We start from the raw sequence: 21,409 nt of genomic DNA on the forward strand, positions 1-21,409 counted from the left end.
CTTTCGTAAAATGGTCGCTCTAATTGAGCAGTCAGCTAGTTCCCGGGGGAACCTCTGGGAGAACCTGTGAGCAGCCCTTAATAAGCTCACTTATGGCGATAGAAAACAATGTGAAACTTTAGACCAACTGAAGAAGTGCGTTTTGATCCAATGACCAGTATATTAGTAGAGCAGCTTGTTGCGAGTGTACCAGATCTCAGTCCTTTGCTACAGAAACCGTGAAACTAATTTGCATTAGTAGCGGTTTAAGCCTCGGAAAAAAAACCTGTGAACGCTACTCATTTGACACCACAATAAACAGCTTCGCATGCTATGCAACATTCCATTAATAATCAGGCCACTCCGCACATCTGAACCCCCATCACACTGAAAGAACACCGTTGTGCATTCCTAATTGTATTTGTTAAATAAGTGTCGCCTGATGATTGGAAAATTTGTAGGAAGTAAGGTTCATAAATGGGAGGCGACTTCACAGTTTTATTCAAATTTGAAAACCACATGGGATCCCACTCCAATGTTACTCTTGAGAAACCAAAAGATATAAAATTATCATGCAAAACTGAAGCTAATAATGCGGGACTTTGATTTTTTGTTCTTTCAGTCTTCCTAACGATGTCTATCAGAGTTCCTCAACTGCACAACTCACATTTTCAAATTAAAAAGACAAGTCACCCAATGAGCTACGCATCCAAGATGCACAAACGACGAGATAAATGCGAGCTTCTCTGAGTATGGACTCTTAAGATATGAAACTGACATCTCGTGCCATAGGAAGAAAGCGACTCTTACATCTTCAAACTGCACCATCAGCACGGAATGAAAGCCATGAAGCGAACGATAGTCGGTACAGGATGTCTCCCAGGAAACGAATGAGAAGAATTCGAAGTTCAACGTTCTCAGCCCAAACTCTCTTGGAGGGGTGACAACATGCTTGTAGCCAATTCAACGGAACAAAAATGCCTCGAAGCATTGAAATAGAAGTGAACGTTTGAAAATGTTATCTCAGATGGTATACAAGTACACATAAACAATTTATAAAGTTGTTGCCGAATTTGAATGGTCTAGACGCAGTGTCTAGTAGGGATGGCAATACACAGGACTGAACAAACAGAAATACTGTTGAGATTATACGAAATTTATCACCTTTCGTGGGAAGGGGAAGGCAGGATTCTTGTCGACAGCCCTGCTGAATGGATACTTCCTACATCTTAGGTGGGCACTTCGGGGCTAATACACCATTGTGGCTATGCGTCAGGTATTTACGCCCGGAAGCCGCAACTTCCGAAAACGCCGAGCAGACCCTGGGAACCACTCCAGAATAACACCCAACTTGAAGCTAGCTTTGTCTGTCACACTCTATACTAAAAACGAGATGTCCCGGAATCCACTTCCTTGCGTGAGAACCTTTCAAGTCACCACCCAACAGATTGTGCTGCCCGCAATAATCCACATACATTATGAAAATATTTGTTTGCATGTTTGTGTGACCATCTACTTATTAAAGGGTTGGGGTGAGAAAGTAGTGCGGCCCACGACGCCCAGACTTTATTTACCCAGTATTTGAGAATGAGAGCACTCAGCAACAAACTTTACTCCTAATTTCAAACCTTCAAGAATTTTTTTTTTCACTCGCAACCCCTACAAAATAATGAAAGGAAAAAAAGTTCATCGTTTACTACTTTTCGGCTGTTCATGCAGTAAAGTAAAAGTACCTCATGAGGCATGACGATATAATTTATTGCTTGTTCACTACTAACTGTATTCGCTGGAAATATTATTCAATTCTCTAATACAATGCGGGAGGTTATTCCAGAGTCGGGTTCCTATTACTGACAAGGGAACCTCCCCATCGCACCCCCCTCAGATCTAGTTATAAGTTGGCACAGTGGATAGGCCTTGAAAAACTGAACACAGATCAATCGAGAAAACAGGAAGAAGTTGTGTGGAACTATGAAAAAATAAGCAAAATATACAAACTGAATAGTCCATGCGCAAGATAGGCAACATCAAGGAGGGTGTGAACTCAGGAGCGCCGTGGTCCCGTGGTTAGCGTGAGCAGCTGCGGAACGAGAGGTCCTTGGTTCAAGTCTTTCCTCGAGTGAAAAGTTTACTTTCTTTACTTTCGCAAAGTTATGATCTGTCCGTTCGTTCATTGGCGTCTCTGTTCACTGTAATAAGTTTAGTGTCTGTGTTTTGCGACCGCACCGCAGAACCGCGCGATTAGTAGACGGAAGGACGTGCCTCTCCAATGGGAGCCGAAAACATTTGATCGCAAGGTCATAGGTCAACCGATTCCTCCACAGGAAAACACGTCTGATATATTCTATACGACACTGGTGACAGCATGTGCGTCACATGAAAGGAATATGTTGTCGACCCGCCTAACTTGTACACTTGGCGAATGGATAAAAAGATTCTTCTACTTTGCCCGATTTAGGTTTCCTTGTGGATGTGATAATCACTCCAAAAAAAGTAATGAAAACATAAGAGTTTGTCACATAAATTGCAACAAATGAATGCAACAGTTTCACAGCCGCACAATTTTCCCTGGGCTCTGTCAAAACATATGTTTTATTTCGATGTTTGTTTAGGTGTAGCGTCCCCATACTACGGCGCAGTTACCTCGCATCGCACGGACGGACGGACAGATAATAATTGTATGAAAATAAAAAAAAATTAAACTTTTCACTCGAGGGAAGACTTGAACCAAGGACCTCTCGTTCCGCAACTGCTCACGCTGACCACGGGACCACGGCGCTCCTGAGCTTATATTATCCTTGATGTTGCCTATCTGGCTTATGGACTACTCAGTTTGTATATTTTGCTTATTTTTTTCATGGTTCCACACAACTTCTTCCTGTTTTCTCGATTGATCTGTGTTCAGTTTTTCAAGGCCTATCCACTGTGCCAACTTATAACTAAATCTGAGGGGGTTGCGATGGGGAGGTTCCCTTGTGAGGAGGACTTTGAGAAAGTGACTGAACGATGGAATGGAACAGAAGGGATTTTGCGCTGATGGGAACTGGCGTTTTTGCCAAGTTGTACAGACAAGAGCGTCAAGGTCGAGGAGACAGATGGGGAAAGTGTACGTTGACAAGACAATACAGAAGACAGAGGGTACGGAAATCTCTGCGCTTGTCTAAAGACAGGCTTGTATGATTGTGAAAGATGATCAAAGAGCCGAACATCGCAGATATAATGAACACATGCGTTCATAATCAGTTTCAGGCGCCGTGAGAAAAGCGTTGCAGGATAACATCTCTGTGATAAGTATTTGCAAATGTGCGTGTTTATGCTAAGCTCTTTGCTGAAGAGGAGAAGTTGATATTTATCCCATTTAGCGTTAAAAATTTCAGGGAATCCCGATATTTCGGACTAATGAGCCTAGGATGTCCAACCAGTACCACTTGGATTTTTAATCGGTTGAGCTTTAATCCAATTTCCTGCGCCGGTTTGATAGTACAAACTAGTCTGTATTAAGATTCTCGATAGCTGTCTTCAGGATTATTGGTTTTGCACTTAAATACAACTGGTGGCCATCAACGTATACGTAGTGTTAGCACCGACATAAGTGAAAAGGGTATAGGACTTAATGTAGAACGCTGAGGGACATCTAATACTACTTGCCTCCGTTGTGACTTCATGGTGCCGGACATGACGCATAGGTGTGAGCCAAACCATTGCAGTGCTAAGAAATTTAGGTTGTTAAATCTGGCAACTAAAATGTCGATCACGACAGTGTGCAAGGGTTTGCCGAAGTCTAAGAAGCACATGAAAGTGCCTCTTCTGCGTCCATGGCAAGCTTCACGTCCACTTTTACCTTTATTAAGGTAGAAGTCGTGCTGCGATGTTTACGAGAAACTCGATTGGTACGCTTCTTCATTTGGACTGTGATCTCAGCGTGCCCAGTAGGTGATGATGTGATACGCATGATGGCTTTTTTGACGGTATTGCAAGTAACATGCTTTAGATAGAATTTCCCGAGGCTGCAGATGTTTTCCTCCATGAAGTAATCGTTTGCTGTTCAGTTGTGGGTGTAGGTAATGTGAAGTCAGTTCTTCGGATGGGACAATGGGGTCAGCTGCAGCTTTTTACGTATCTCCATCGACTTTTTTTTTCAGTTTGTGAGAAAACTTTAGGTTCATTGCGGTGCTCTCTTGCACTGCAGCATTACTTTGCTGAACGCTATGCGCTGCGCTTATAAGCATGTTCCAGCGATCATACGGGTGCACACGTTTTTAATAAACGTTTCTGTGTAGATATTGTTCTATTAACGAAACGTATTAGACGCCCCTTGTATTATTCAGAAGAATCTATGTTCGTTGAAAAAGTGTGAATTCCGTGACATGGCGCCTCAAACCGTTCGGCCACTCCGCGTGGCTGTGTTTCTGGATGTACTATAAATTTTCTTACCTAGCAATTCTATGTTCAGGGTATATTACATTGTTTATTGCTAGCTGCGTACCTATGTTAAAACAATATACTTGAATTTAAATAATAATCTGTGTATGAACAGTAATAACAGTAAACTTGTGACGTGTAAGATCACATCACCTCACTAATTTAGTTCTAAATCGTTTACTATAACAAGAAATAGAATAATGCACACAGTAAAAAATGTGCATATATTTGTGACTGGTCCCAATGAAACGAAGCAGTAATAAAATATTAGGTATTCGAATGCGAAATTACTTGCAATGCATTCGACGTAAAACATTGCGGAGGAGTTGGACTCTAGTATACGACAAACCTGGTTGCTATCTTGTTCGTGTCCAACCTGGGACTGAACGAAGTTCTTAACGTCGTTCTTAACAAAACCAAATTGGTAGATTAACGGTAATATCTGAGGTATTACAAGGGAGTAGTGTTACAAAAATGTTCAAATGTGTGTGAGATCCTATGGGACTTAACAGCTAAGGTCATCAGTCCCTAATCTTACACACTACTTAACCTAAACTATCCTAAGGACAAACATACACACCCATGCCCGAGGGAGGACACGAACCTCCGCCGGGACCAGCCGTACAGTCGATGACTGCAGTGCCTAAGACCGCTCGGCTAAGCCCGCTGTAGTGTTACACGGCCATTACGGTTTGTGATATACAGCGTGTTACAAAAACGTACGGCCAAACTTTCAGGACACATTCCTCACACACAAAGAAAGAAAATATGTTATGTGGACATGTGTCCGGAAACGCTAACTTTCCATGTTAGAGCTCATTTTATTACTTCTCATCAAATCACATTAATCATGGAATGGAAACACACAGCAACAGAACGTACCGGCGTGACTTCAAACACTTTGTTACAGGAAATGTTCAAAATGTCCTCCGTTAGCGAGGATACATGCATCCACCCTCCGTCGCATGGAATCCCTGATGCCCTGATGCAGCCCTGGAGAATGGTGTATTGTATCACAGCCGTCCACAATACGAGCACGAAGAGTCTCTACATTTGATACCGGGGTTGCGTAGACAAGAGCTTTCAAATGCCCCCATAAATTAAAGTCAAGAGGGTTGAGGTCAGGAGAGCGTGGAGGCCATGGAATTGGTCCGCCTCTACCAATCCATCGGTCACCGAATCTGTTGTTGAGAAGCGTACGAACACTTCGACTGAAATGTGCAGGAGCTCCATCGTGCATGAACCACATGTTGTGTCGTACTTGTAAAGGCACATGTTCTAGCAGCACAGGTAGAGTATCCCGTATGAAATCATGATAACGTGCTCCATTGAGCGTAGGTGGAAGAACATGGGGCCCAATCAAGACATCACCAACAATGCCTGCCCAAACCTTCACAGAAAATCTGTGTTGATGACGTGATTCCACAAATGCGTGCGGATTCTCGTCAGTCCAGACATGTTGATTGTGAAAATTTACAATTTGATCACGTTGGAATGAAGCCTCATCCGTAAAGAGAACATTTGCACTGAAATGAGGATTGACACATTGTTGAATGAACCATTCGCAGAAGTGTACCTGTGGAGGCCAATCAGCTGCTGATAGTGCCTGCACACGATGTACATGGTACGGAAACAACTGGTTCTCCCGTAGCACTCTCCATACAGTGACGTGGTCAACGTTACCTTGTACAGCAGCAACTTCTCTGACGCTGACATTAGGGTTATCGTCAACTGCACGAAGAATTGCCTCGTCCATTGCAGGTGTCCTCGTCGTTCTAGGTCTTCCCCAGTCGCGAGTCATAGGCCGAAATGTTCCGTGCTCCCTAAGACGCCGATCAATTGCTTCGAACGTCTTCCTGTCGGGACACCTTCGTTCTGGAAATCTGTCTCGATACAAACGTACCGCGCCACGGCTATTGCCCCGTGCTAATCCATACATCAAATGGGCATCTGCCAACTCCGCATTTGTAAACATTGCACTGACTGCAAAACTACGTTCGTGATGAACACTAACCTGTTGATGCTACGTACTGATGTGCTTGATTCTAGTACTGTAGAGCAATGAGTCGCATGTCAACAGAAGCACCGAAATCAACATTACCTTCCTTCATTTGGGCCAACTGGCGCTGAATCGAGGAAGTACAGTACATACTGACGACGCTAAAATGAGCTCTAACATGAAAATTAAGCGTTTCCGGACACATGTCCATATAACATCTTTTCTTTATTTGTGTGTGAGGAATGTTTCCTGGAAATTTGGCGGTACCTTTTTGTAACACCCTGTATACTAACGATTGTGGCTAGTGACGTTCGATGCTGCTGTCTGCAGGAAGCCTGCAACGGCAGGAGACTAGCGACCCGCAGCAACACGTACAGAGGAAACGATCACGACCAGAACTGGGGTTTACCTACAATCATTCTGGCCACGCGCCATTTGTGAATGAAACATGGAAGGGGTGGCGGGGGGAGGGCTGGAATGACAAACTGTAGATAAAATAATCCGATAGTTTGGTGTGAAGTCTAAATTAGCAAAACTAATTCGTGAACCACTTACAGGTACAGTGTCTAAGGTGAAAAGTTTGGGAGAAATATCTCAGCCCTTCGAAATAAAACACAGGTGTACGGCAAGATAATGGCCTATCATCAATTCTTTTCAGTTGTGCTTTAGAAAAAAATAGTGAGAATTTGGAATGAAAAACTGAATGAAGATTTCAGCAATAAAATTGGGACGAGGAAACCAAAATAATGGAATAAATTGTCTCGCATTTGTAGATGATTTTTCTATACTTTCTCGAAATGTGGCATCTGATGTAACACAATTAAATAATTTAGAAGAAACAGCGGTAGGACCGACTTAAGAATTTCTGCAGACACAGCCAGTTTTTTAGAAACATTAAAAATGCCCCGAATTTTCTGCCAAACAGAAAACATAAAAAAATATTAATGTGTCTTTGGGGGGGATTAATCCAAGAAGATAATTTGGACAAATTTTCTATATAGGAAAGAATGCATTAAATGGGAAGGGCATATGATATAAGTAAAGACTTGTACAACAAATACATAAAATGAGAAGGGCATATGGTGAAACCAAAGGCTTGTACAACAAAAAATTTCTGTCTAAAACTGAGTAATTAGTCATTACAGTGCAACAGTGAAGCCAGTATGACTATAGCCAAGTGAATGTGTAGCATTAAACTATAATTTACATGAATTAGGAATTCTAGGAAGGCGAATCATTACGAAAATATTACGCCCACGAAAAACTATGAAAGAATGAAAATTACGTAGTAATGATATAATTTATCGAAACATAGGAAACATGTCAGAAGTAACGATAAAAAGAAGATTGTACTCTTTGGACATTTATGTCGAATGCAAGACAGTAGATCAGTCAAAAAGAACTTCAAATCTTGTGGGATAACATACCAATAACAAGATGGATCCCTTATATAAAACAGGATTTGGAAAAAAAAGGTATAAAAGCTAAAGGAACAACTGACAGAAGTGTTTTGTCAAAAAGTATTCAATATGCAAGGATTGCAAGGTAGAAGAGTGAGAAAAGCTGGTATGACATGTGTGCGTGTGTGGAAGAAAGAGCGTAGTGAACAGATGAAAGAGGACTGGAAGAAAAGAAGAGAACAAAAAATACGGAATGAAAATTGCCTGGTGGTCCTTATTTGGGCCAGCCGAGAATAAGAAAATGACAGTGAGAACAGACGTACCCACGCTGACTTGTCGACTATAAATGAAGATATCGAAGTTACCAAACACCATAAAGTGTCACGATCTATCATTTTCCTCTCTCAAATATTTTCAAGAGCGTCACCTGCCATTGTATTCTGTGGAACTTGTGCTGCATTAGACAGTGTCGGTTTACTTCCATTATTGATGAAACGGAGCGTCTGTCACGTTGGTAGGTGTCAGACCACCACCAGTGCTACCACTACCACAGGAAGTGTATCGCAACGCTAAGTAGGACTTAAGTGAAAGTGTTGCGTATTCGTCCTCCCCTTGAATTCAAATGACCCTTCCGTTTGCTATCCACATCGCGTGCGTCTTCATTGTAGCGCGGGTACAACCCGTAAGTAGTAACCAGCACAGCTCGACAAATACTCGTACCAGTTTGCCGTATTTTAGTGCATCAGCAGAGAAAAGTAAACGAAGGAAGCACAGGGAATTAAATTTATCGACGTTTAAAGGGTGGAGAACCAGTTACGAATTTTGTATCTAATTATGCGAAAGAAAAAAACGATCTCGTCGTACTGAATAACGAACCGTTTAGGAATCTCGAAGAACCTCATTTTTCTTCTCAAGCTCCCTGAAGCCACCATTTGAGTAAAGAGCTTTTATTTCTTCTACAAACTTAGATGGTTGACAAAATATTTGAAACTTTATGGACCTTTTTTTAGTAACTGGTCAATTTATTTTATGGAATATATTATGGTGAAGTGGTGTGAAACTACGGAGAACAGAGCTGGGCAGTCAAATAGTCCTAAAATTGATAAGTATTTCTCGCTGAAACTTATAATTCATAGGGGCAGTCAAACACTATTTTCATTGCTAAATAACTCTTCCTTTATAACGCTGTAACCGCATGATTTGCAATCAGTTGTACAATAGCTTTCAAACCATCGCTGACAAAACGCTTCCTATCAGGTATGGAGCAGTTGTGGAGAGCCAAAAACATGTCACCGTGGATACTAAATTGATCTGAACATCGTTGTATAATCGAAACCGAGTAACAAATAAAATACATAGCCATTGAGACTGTTTTAATATTGAGTTTCAATCGGTCCATTATGGCCTGGGGGACATAGGCTGGTACGTATTTCTTGATTCAAAAAACTGTACCAACAGCCGTATGTTTTGGTTTCTTTTATTTTATATCTCAAATGGTACCAGTTTCGGCAACTCAATATTGCCATCTTCAGGCCCCATATGCTATTATCGTATTAACAATCTTATCGAATGGTGCCATAAAACTGGAATCGTAAATCCGATCGTTATGCAACAGATTCCTGTGAACGGGTGACACTGACTGAGCCTACATTTTTAACAATCATTTGCTGTGTTCCTCAGACACTAGGTCCAGAACTTATTAAGAGGAGCAGGACGTGAAACGGAGCGACTTGAAGCGGGAGAGGCACCACAGGACTTTTAATTTCCACTGTCTATACTTTTACAAATAAATTCATAAAACTTTGTCAGCATGACCAGCAAGGATTCAGGATTGACACTCATAGCAGTGGAAGTTCAGAACGTAACAAAATAATTTATTTTTTTTTTGCATGTGAGATTTCATCATTTTTTCACTTGCTATTGGCTGCATTTGTTGCTATAGGTACACTTTTCTTGATAAGTAAGAGAGATTCTTCGAGGAATTTTGTACATCGTACAAACCGTACTTACAGGTGCATGAAACTCTATAATTTATTTAATTCATGAAAAAATGAATGAGCTGGTACATTTTAAACTTCATGTTTAGAAAAAACTCAAATTTTATAGTTAATCATCTGAATTTTTACCACAGTTTTTAATAGATTTTCAGTTGAAAATCGTTGTATGTCTCACAACATAGAGTTTTACGAAACAACATAGCCGTCCGAAGTGGCCGAGCGGTTCTAGGCGCTACAGTCTGGAACCGCGCGACCACTACGGTCGCAGGTCCGAATCGTGCCCCGGGCATGGATGTGTGTCATGTCCTTAGGTTAGTTAGGTTTAATTAGTTCTAAGTTCTAGGGGACTGATGACCTCATAAGTTAAGTACCATAGTGCTCAGAGCCATTTGAACCGTTTTTGAAACAACATAAACAAGTATCGAATGACGGTGTACAGTGTGCCCTACCAAAAGACCTTTTTGTCCAGAAACGAACTAAAAAGAAGGTAGTAATGAGAGTGTGGTGTTGTGTGTTGCAGACAAGGAGCCACAGATCGGGCACCGGCCTGCCAACGTGCTGAAGGAGGAGCGCGTGCCACTGGTGGCGTGGGAGCCGTACTTCTGCGTGCTGCTGCAGGACGAGCAGACGCTCACGGCCTACCGCAGCGAGGAGCTCTCGGTCAGCTCCTTTTTATATGTCCTCGCCTACTATAACTCACATTTTTGATTATTCACAATTTTTTTTCTTTTTGCTCTTATGTTGGTAGTTATTACGCAACTTAGATGTTTTATCGAAAGAGAAGAGATCTATAGTATACACTGGCGTAACAAAAGTCACGGCATTCCTCCCATTAAAGTGTCGGACCTCATTTTGCCCGGCGTAGCGCAGCAGCTCAACGTGACATCGACTCAACAAATCGTTCAAAGTCCCCTGCACAAATATTTAGCCACGCTGCCTCTATAACCGCCCACAGTTTCGAAATTGTTGCCGGTGCAGAATTTTGTACACGAACTGGCCTCTCGATTATGTCTCATAAATGTTCTACGGGATAAGTGGCGGGCGATCGGGGTGGCTACATCATTCGCTCGAATTATCCAGTATGTTCTTTAAACCATTTGCGAACATTTTTGGCCCGGTGACATGGCACATTGTCACTCATAAAAATTCCATCGTTGTTTGGCTGCAGATGGCCTCCAGGTAGCCGAACGTAGCTATTTCCAGTCAATAATCGGTTCAGTTGGATCAGAGCACCCAGCCCATTCCGTGCAAACACAGCCCACACCATTATGGAGACATCACCAGCTTGCAAAGTCCCTTGTTGACTACTCGGATCCACGGTTTCGTGGGGTCTGCGTCACACTCCAACCCTGTCATCAACTTGCCAAGTAAAATCGGTACTCATCGGACCAGGCCACGGTTTCCCATTCGTATAGGGTCCATCTGATATAGTCACGAGCCCAGGAGAGGCGATTCGTGCTGTTAGCAAAGGCACTCGCGTCGTCTGCTGCCGTAGCCAATTAACGCCAAATTTCGCTGTACTGTACTAACCGACACGTTCGTTGTACGTCCAACATTGATTTATGTGGTTATTTTACGCATTGTTGCTTGTCTGTTAGCGCTGACAACTCCACGCATACGCCGCTGCTGTCGGTCGTTAAGTGAAGGCTGTCGGCTACTGCGTTGTCCGCGATGAGAGTTAATGCCTGAAATTTTGTATTTCGGCACACTGTTGATACTGCGGATGTCGGAATATTGAATCCCCTAACGATTTCCGAAATATAATGTCCCACGCGTCTAGCTGCAACAACCATTCCGCACTCAAAGCTGTTAATTTCCGTATTGCGACCATAATCACGTCGGAAACCTTTTCACATGAATCAACTGAGCACAAATGACAGTTCCACCAATGCACTGTCCTTTTATACCTTGTGTACGCGATATTACCGCCATCTGTATATGTGCATGTCGCTGTCCCATGATTCTTGTTGTCCGCAGCTCGTGGTCGTGTGGTAGCGTTCTCGCTTCCCGCGCCCGGGTTCCCGGGTTCGATTCCCGGCGGGGTCAGGGATTTTCTCTGCCTCGTGATGACTGGGTGTTGTGTCATGTCCTTAGGTTAGTTAGGTTTAATTAGTTCTAAGTTCTAGGGGACTGATGACCGTAGATTAAAGGCGCTGCAGTCTGGAACCGCAGGACCGCTACGGTCGCAGGTTCGAATCCTGCCTCGGGCATGGATGTTTGTGATGTCCTTAGGTTAGTTAGGTTTAACTAGTTCTAAGTTCTAGGGGACTAATGACCTCAGCAGTTGAGTCCCATAGTGCTCAGAGCCATTTGAACCATTTTTTTGATGACCGTAGATGTTAAGTCCCATAGTGCTCAGAGCCATTTGAACCATTTGAACCATGATTCTTGTCACCTCAGTGTATTATGTAAGGTAATGCAGTTATCCACCTGAAGGTTGATTTGAACAGCATTGTGCTTTATTAGACAAGCTGTATTGGAGGCGATATTCAATTCCAGTCCTCCTACTTTTGAACAGATTGGCTGTATGGGGCGTACAATTTCACATCAATCCAAACAACGATTCGTCTTGGCATTTTTCACACATACAAATCATTACCAGAGATAGAAGATACGATAAGTGAAAGAAAAAATTCCTTGCACCGAATGACAATTGAACTCCCGACTCACAGATTTACAATTTGTCACTTACCCACTCAGCTGTATTATACATACTACGCTGATGAGCCAAAAAAATATGACCACCTGCTTAATACAGTGTTGGTCAACAGCTGGAAGGTAGTATAACAGCAATTCTACGTCTCATGGGTTCGACAATCCTTGGTAGGTTTCCGAAATTATGTGTGCACAGGTCACAAAATTCCTTGGTTGGTTGATTGATTTGGGGGAGGGGATCACACAACGTGGTCATCGGTCCCATAGGACGAGGGTAGGAAATCAGCCGTGCCCTTTTACTGGGACCGTCCCGGAAATGCCTGAAGCGATTTAGGAAAATCACAGAAAACTTAATTCAGTATGTCTGGACGCGGGTTCGAACCGCCGTCCTCCCGAATGCGAATCCATTGTGCTAGCCACTGCGCCACGTCGCTCGGTCACACAAATCCCGTAAATAACGGGCCAGTAGTTTCTGGCCGCGGAACTGGCGCCCGATAACATCTCATACGTGTTTTATAAGATTCAAATCAGGTGAATTTGGTCACCAAGACGTCAAAGTGGGTTCCCTATCAAGTCCCACAAACCACTGCAGCGCGAATCTGGCTTGCTGTAAGGGTCCACCGCCGTCGCGGAGGACATCAAGCACGAAGGTATGTGAGTCGATCGCAGTAACGTTCAAGTGGTACGTAGTTCTCGTAGTGTCTTCGATTATCCCCACGAGGTCCCAGGAGACTTCCCCCAATAGCATAACACTGACGTCATCTTCCTGTGTCCGTGGCAGGGTGCGTGTTTCCAGCAGCCATTCGCGTGGATGACGGTGCATCCGAACGAAATCGTCGACCTTGTGCAACAAGAATCGTGACTTGTCCAACTAGGCGACAAGTTCTCACTGATCGGCAGTCCAATCTCGATGATCCCGTTCCCACAGCGATCTCCCTTGATTATGTCGTTGGCTCAAATTGGGAGCATTTGGGGGTCGTCTGCTGCGGAGCACCGTGTTCAACAGTGTACACTGAAACACTTCTGTCTACACTAGAATTGCACTTTGCCTCAGGTCTGCTGTAGATCGCTGGCTGTACTGATTTAAAGTGGGCAAGCCCCCGACCTGTAATATCTACTGTGATGGGATATTTATTATTATTATTTTTATCATTTGTTTGCTATTTTCTGTTTGTTATCTGTATAAAAGAACAGACCGAATGTTGCACATGAATGGACATGAATAAAGCCCATAATATATTAATATAATTTCAAATGTATTACTAATACCGAAGAATTATGCCATTTAAGAGGGAAATCTACACAGAATAACTACATTAAAACAAAAAATAACAACAATAACTAAAAAAATCTGCATACTCACCATTTGGCCGTCTGGCGCACAGATGTCTGTTCATCGGAAATCCAGAAGGCACACGTTACTAGTCTATTACACTATGCATGTAGTACAAATAATCAAACACCCCAAAAATATCAATCATTATGCCTATAATATACTTGTCGTCTGAAGCGTTCGCAGTATTCACTGCGTGATTTCTAGCATCCTCGGTGGAGTTCCGTTTCCCGAATTCGTGCTGTAGTGGGCTCATTCCTATTAACTATCTGTGGTCCCTCAGGTGGCAGCACAGCAATATTCCTGTACTTTGGCTTGAGCATTTATCAAGTAATTCGGCCTGTAAGATTTCGGTTCTCTCGGGTTTTTGTCTGGGCGTGAGGCGTGGATGTCAATACCTTGTCGTCTACTTATCGTTTCACCGTGCAGCAGCCACTTCCCATAGATTCTGACGACAGGAGCAAGCCAACAGCCTATCGGCTTCGCCATTTTCGAAATGCTCTTTCCGGGCACCGGACTAACAATTTACCCATTGTCAAAGTCTCTTTATTAGCGGGTTTCCCAGTTTGCAACGCGTATGACTGCTATAATGATTCCCCATTCGTCTCTGCTCAGCCTATACAGGGTGAGTAAGGAGGAAAGGTACATTGTGTGTATTGTGTATTAAACCGGGGACCTAGAAACGGCGGACAGGCTTCGTCCCGCCGTAGCCCCCAGTGGTTCACACCCCCACAACAGGACACAGCAGTCCACCCACCCCACCGCTGCCCCACACCGAACCCAGGGTTGTTGTGCGGTTCTGCTCCAGTGGACCCCCGCGGGAACGTCGCACACCAGACGAGTGTAACACCAATGTTTGCGTGGAAGAGTAATTATGGTGTACGAGTACGTGGAAACGGTGTTCGCGCAGCAATCGCCGATACAGAGTAACTAAGGCGGAATAAGGGGGACCAGCCCGCATTCGCCGAGGTAGATGGAAAACCATCTTAAAAACCATCCACAGGCTGACCGGCACACCGGACCTCGACACTAATCCGCCGGGCGGAGTCGCGCCGGGGACCGGCACGCCTTCCCTCCCGGGAACGAAAGTTACATGCTCTGAGGGGTGACAGTATTAGTGATTCTGAACAAAAAAACTTCATATGGAAATATGCCCTATTCCGAATGGTTTCCGAGATAGAACACATTTAATCTACATTGTTAATTATTTTGCCTACTATTCAAATATTGTCATTATCAGGACACTTGTGCTCTATCAAGTCGGGAAACAACCTCAGATCGGCGTACAAAAACTACGTAAGCTACAGCGTATGCACGTCGCACGAGATTTTCAATATTCTCGCACTCTCTTCACGCAAACTTTTTGTTCTACGGAAAAAATGAATAGGACCATTTTGTAGATAATTTAATGTTGTCTTTAATGCGACATGTTGCGGTTTTTGAGTAACAAGGAAAACGTACAAAAGTGATAATAAATGTGTACTATCTCGGAAACAATTCGGAATAGGGCGATTGTCGATATGGAGCTTTTTGTTCCATAATTACTAATACTGACACCCCACAAACCTTGTACTTTCCTTCCTGACTTCCCCTGTATAGTGGTTTTGTGGTAGCGTTCTCGTTTCCCGCGCACTGGGTCCCGAGTTCAATTCCCGGCGGGGTCAGAGATTTTCTCTGCCTCGAGATGACTGGTTGTTGTGTGTCCTTCATCATCATTGATCCGCAAGTCGCCAAAGTGGCGTCAACTAAAAAGGACTTGCAATACGGCGGCCGAACTCTCCCGCACGGGGCCTCCTGGCCAACAATGCCACACGATGTGTGCTCGGAGTCTTTCGCGACGGCATACATGAATTAAACGTTCTCGGTTTTCAAGCCGCGTCAATTCGAATAAAATTCTCGAGCTTTCGATGACCATCCCCGCCATCGTCGTCAGGGGTTCACTGACTGCCGGGGCTGCTACGATTTCTCGCTTATATAGGCATGATGACATCATCAGCAGCCAATCAGATAGACCCAATGTGGCGCGCGCGCGTGTAAGTCGACCCGGGCAGCTAGCGGAGCTATTGCTCTTGGCAGCACCGGTAACGTCAGATGGCGCCAGGGGCAGGCGCCACGTTTGAAACTGTCTCTCCCGCGTCGCGCATCTGTCTTTGCTTTCTTTCGATGTCCAACGCCTGCCCCCATGCCCTCCTGAGTGTGCAGCCCTGGTCTCTGTTGAAATTGTTGTTGTTTAAACGAATCTCCGCCGCTTTCTTTATAACGGTGTCCCAATATGTAGACGGATGAGCCAACACTTCTGTATTTTCGAACTGTATTTTATGTCCGTTTTCTAGGCAATGCTCCGTTATGGCCGACTTGTCAAGCTCCCTTTGTTTTACATGGCGCTTGTGCTGAGTACAACGCTCCGCAACCGTGCGAACTGTTTGCCCGATATACATGCTGCCACATTCACAGGGTACACCATACACTCCGGACACTCGAAGAGCAGTGTCGTCTTTAACGGGGCACAACATATCTCGTATCTTGGGGGCGGGCCACAACACTGGTCTTAGCCCTTGTTTCTGCAGCAGACGTCCTAACTTGCTGCTAGTTGCTCCACAGTATGGCAGTAATGCAATCCGTTTGGCCTCTTCTACTGCTTCACCAGGTGTCTTTCGTCGGCGACCCTTGAAAGCGTTTGCGATGTCTCTTTTGCTGTATCCATTTTCCCCAAAAACACGTTTTAAGTTCTGCAATTCAGACTGTAGGTGGTCGTCGTCAGAGATAATCTTGGCTCTATGAACCAACGCGTTCAGGACCGCTTTCTTGCGTACAGGGTGGTGGAAACAATTGGCGTTCAAGTACCGATCAGCGTGTGTCGGTTTCCGGTACACTGAATGACCAGGCTGGCCTCCTGCCTTCCGCTCAACCAAAACATCCAAGAATGGTAGCTTGCCGTGCTTCTCCATCTCGACAGTAAATTTAATGTTGAGATGGACACCATTCATGTGATCGACGAACTGCTGTAGTGCATCTTCACCGTGAGGCCATACGATCATTTCATTTCATTTCTCTTATAGTGTCACGCCACCAGCTGGCATTCAGGTCCACGTCACAGTGTTTTGGCAAATCGAGACACCACCTGCATACCCTCTCCCCGACTGCTGTTGAATCTCCCTGCAGGATAACTTTTCGTATCACAAAACCAGAATTTTGTTACAGTGGTTTGGGGAGCATGATTATACAGGATGATTCCGTGATGATACAAACTTCCAGGGATGACGGATAAGGGTAAATGTATCAGTTTGAGGTAAGGGACTCTGGTCCGGAAACGAGCGACTCGAACGTTATAAGCGAAAACGTTCTGTTACCTCTGACAGTGGAATACACCAACTAGTACCGTTGTTGCTAAGATTGTGCGGAAGCTAACTTTCAGAGGCGAAAACAAGAAAGAAATGTCTAGTAAACAGAGGATCTGAAAGGCATACCTTAAGAGCTATGGGCACTTGTTCAACTTCGCTACTGTGAAATAAATCTCTTGTTCTGAATAAGTGCCCATAGCTCTTAAGGTACGGAAAAGCTCGTGCTTACTGTACCTTTTTGTTTTGGTTCATACTATCTCCTCCAAAAAAAAAATGGAAACCAAAGAGGCTCCTTCTCTTCCGTGGAGTGCAGACGCCAAAAGAGGGCGCTGAAAAGGAGGGTTGAAAAAGCGTAAACATCTTTTTCTGCTTTGGATAGCGTTCCCGTTTCGTCGAAAGGTTTTGAAAGGTCCCTAGTGGTTCCACTCTGTATATCAGTGCAAAAACTGCGATCGTGGTGTACTCCAAAGGAGTATACCGCGATATCCTTAGAAAAGCATTGAATGGTCCAGGGGACTGATGACCATAGATGTTAAGTCCCATAGTGCTCAGAGCCATTTGATTGAATGGTCCGGGAGTGTCAGCAGTGCCGTATGTTGTCAAAGAGTCCTTAAGGCCACAACTTTTACGTCTTAAGCCACGACTTTGACGTCTAACTTTAGTCTCCCTTCCTAACTTAAGGTAGATGGTCAAAAGTCAAGGGAAGGACTGTCACATTTAAACAGGTGCCGTGAATGATGACCGAATGTTGCGGCTAGATGCGGCGTAGGACGGAACTGTGGACACAATGTACGAGCCGTCTGTTACAGACAGCTGTGTAGTGAGCATGGCAGCAAGTCGTAAGTTAACTCACTTTGAATGTGGGATGATGATCGGTCCAAGAGGTATAGTTTTTCGCATATCGGAGATTACTCAAACTTAAAGGTTTCCGAGATCAAACGTGTCTAGGGTGGATCTTCAGCAACACACAGACATTTTTAAATTTTAATGTTTAATTATTACCCATTAACCTGCTATCCAGAAACTTTACAGTAGGTGGTAAATATTATATAATTGAAACAATAGGTTCATAGCAGTACAATTTTTTGCGTTATAAGTATTTATTAACACTACTATCTCGGTCTACTTACACTATGTGATCAAAAGTATCCGGACACCTCCAAAACTATACGTTTTTCATATTAGGTGCATTGTGCTGCCAGCTACTGCCAGGTACTCCATATTAGCGACCTCAGTAGTCGTTAGACATCGTGAGAGAGCAGAATAGGGCGCTCCGCGGAACTCACGGACTTCGAAATTGGTCAGGTGATTGGGTGTCACTTGTGTCATACGTCTGTACGTGAGATTTCACACGCCTAAAAATACCTAGGTCCACTATTTCCGATGTGGAAGTGGAGTGGAAAAGTGAAAAGACACGCACAACACAAAAGCGTACAGGCCGACCTCGTCTGTTGACTGACAGAGACCGCCGACAGTTGAAGAGGGTCGTAATGTGTAGCAGGCAGACATCTATCGAAAACTTGGATATTATGGTCGAGCGGCTGCTCGTAAGCCACACATCACGCCGCTAAATGGCAAACGATTCCTAGCTTGGTGCAAGGAGCGTAAACATTGGACGATTGAACTGTGGAAAAACCTTTTGTGGAGTGACGAATCACGGTACACAATATGGCGACCCGATGGCAGGGTGTGGGTATGGCGATGGCCTGGTAAATGTCATCTGCCAGCTTGTGTCGTCCGACAGTAATATTCGGAGGCGATGGTGTTATCGTGTGGTCGTGTTTTTCATGGAGTGGGCTTGCACCCCTTGTTGTTTTGCGTGGAACTAGCACAACACAGGCCTACACTGATGTTTTAAGAACCTTCTCGCTTCCCACTGTTTAAGAGCAATTCGGGGAAGGCGACTGCATCTTTCAACGTGATCGAGCACCTATTGATAGTGCACGGCCTGTCGCGGAGTGGTTACACGACAATAACATCTCTGTAATGGACTGTCCTGCACAGAGTCCTGACCTGAATCCTATAGAACATCTTTGGGATGTTTTGGAAAGCCGTCATCGATACCTCTCCTCAGTGCAGTATCCCGTGAAGAATGGGCTGCCATTCCCCAAGAAACCTTCAGCACCTGATTGAACGTATGCCTGCGAGAGTGTAAGCTGTCATCAATGCTACGGGTGGGCCAACGCGATATTGTATTCCAGCATCACTGATGGAGGGGCGCCACGAACTTGTAAGTCATTTTCAGCCAGGTGACCGGATACTTTTGATCACATAGTGTTTCTTCGATAACTCTTCATTTGGGTGTTATTATAGAGTTCCCCGTCCCTAGGAGCGTGAACACAGAGCGACTACTCCTACTTCTGCATTACTAAACATTCAGCCTAAATTCTCCATTTATATATTTTTACAAGAGAATGTTAACTCAAAAACTAAAAAAAGAAGGAAACATTACATCCTAACTAATTCTGATAATGTGTACATGTATATGCGGTACATGACCTTCCCGGAACTACCTCGAGTCCATAGTACCACAAATGCAACTTGATGTAATTATCTATAGTGTTTCCAATGTACCATTCTTCCTTGTCTGACTTGAGAGTACTGAAGTCAACAGAGTTGCAGTCGAAACTACTGAAATAAATCGTGGAACCTGATATTCTCTCTCTTACTGCAACGTAAGGCACACAGTAAACTCTTTGAAAACACATTGTTGATGTAAAATGACACCATTTTGTGTGAGTAGACAAGACTCAGGTCCACACAAAATGTGGTCGGTTCTATTCTAAAAGTTTAATTCATAATGGCTCAGAAAACTATAAATTGCCATAGTAATAAAAGTCAGACTACATATTTTCAAACTTAGACAACAGGCAACACTCAAATCTGATAGTCATTTGTAAGTTTAACTCCACAAACTCTACTATTTTAGTACAGATTCTTCACGTAGTCGTTCTTCAGTACTAGGTTCATATTCATCAGAACTGGAGACCGTATCTTGAAGAATGCCAGGTGCAGTAAAACGCGCACACCCTCTTAGCGAAATCGATGGGAATGGTCTCATGTTAGCTGCTTCAGGCGCCAGTGTCTATGGTTGATGAGACTGAGACAAATGCGACATGTCCGCAGTTCCTCTTCTTGTACTTGCTCTCACGTTATTGTTGCTACCGGCAGTGACTGTTTCGTTTAAGTGCATTTCTTTATGATTTCCTCCTGATGACATTTCCCCACGTGCTACCCCACCTAGTCTTTTACCTCTTAAATTTTATGTGCCATGATTTGGATAATATTTCACCATCTCAAGCGTTGATATTTTATTTCCTACGTTATCTACAAGACTCTACAAACATACATGTTTCTCTGTATTATATACCCTTATTTTGCTGCTAATGTCTGTGTCATACTTGTGATAATGGAGCCGGTGTGCTCGGCGCTGCCCGCATTTCCATTGTCACATAGGTCTGTGGTTCGCCTCTGAATTCTGTGTAGATAGCTTGGATACGGACCGTGGCCTGTAATGAAGTGAATCCTACCCCTGCTGAGGCTGACATGCTTCATTCTGAGGCGGTCCCTAATGTTTGGAAAGTAATTGTATAGCCTTCTGCCCCTATCCACGGAATCCCAATTATGCTGCCACTTCTCGATTCTCCAGTTCTTCGACTGCCGTTTGCTGCTTGCTCTAATGCCAGTAATTTTATGCACCTTGTCATTATCTCCTACCCGTAGCAAGTAACACGCTGCTTGGTATCTCACATACAGTGTAAACTGTCGCACAGTACGAGCACAAGTCTGCAGCGCGAGGCGTCAGGAACGTATTTGTATGGATGCAAACGCACCGCATATGCTCCAACAGCCTTCCCATGACTTTTGGCCATTCAGTGTAGCTGTTTGTCGTCTCTACGGCAGCGGCGCACATAGAAATGAATATCTGGGTATTATATTCGTAAACCAAGTTCTCAGAATTTTGTAAGAAATGATTGACACCTTTCTTACACTGCCTGCCAGACCAGATTTTTAAGCACTTCTGCAAAAGTTTTCCGCCAGTCGCACAATTCAAGGACCATTCTCGCTCCCCTTCTTTCCTCGTTTGTACACTCCTGGAAATTGAAATAAGAACACCGTGAATTCATTGTCCCAGGAAGGGGAAACTTTATTGACACATTCCTGGGGTCAGATACATCACACGATCACACTGACAGAACCACAGGCACATAGACACAGGCAACAGAGCATGCACAATGTCGGCACTAGTACAGTGTATATCCACCTTTCGCAGCAATGCAGGC

General features: G+C 44.0%; 1 protein-coding gene across 1 annotated transcript in view; it reads left to right on the forward strand.

Annotated features, from left to right (window-relative positions):
• The window catches only part of LOC126471341 (ras GTPase-activating protein raskol), a gene marked incomplete at its 5' end in the record, with an annotated part of 695,914 nt that overhangs the window by 115,057 nt on the left and 559,448 nt on the right, over positions 1–21,409 (forward strand). The window contains one exon of the mRNA XM_050099461.1: positions 10,318–10,457. Coding sequence (XP_049955418.1) covers positions 10,318–10,457 — 140 coding nt within the window. The remainder of the gene's footprint in view (positions 1–10,317; positions 10,458–21,409) is intronic.

The sequence above is a fragment of the Schistocerca serialis genome, chromosome 3, assembly GCF_023864345.2.
Source record: "Schistocerca serialis cubense isolate TAMUIC-IGC-003099 chromosome 3, iqSchSeri2.2, whole genome shotgun sequence".
Lineage (NCBI taxonomy): Eukaryota > Metazoa > Arthropoda > Insecta > Orthoptera > Acrididae > Schistocerca > Schistocerca serialis.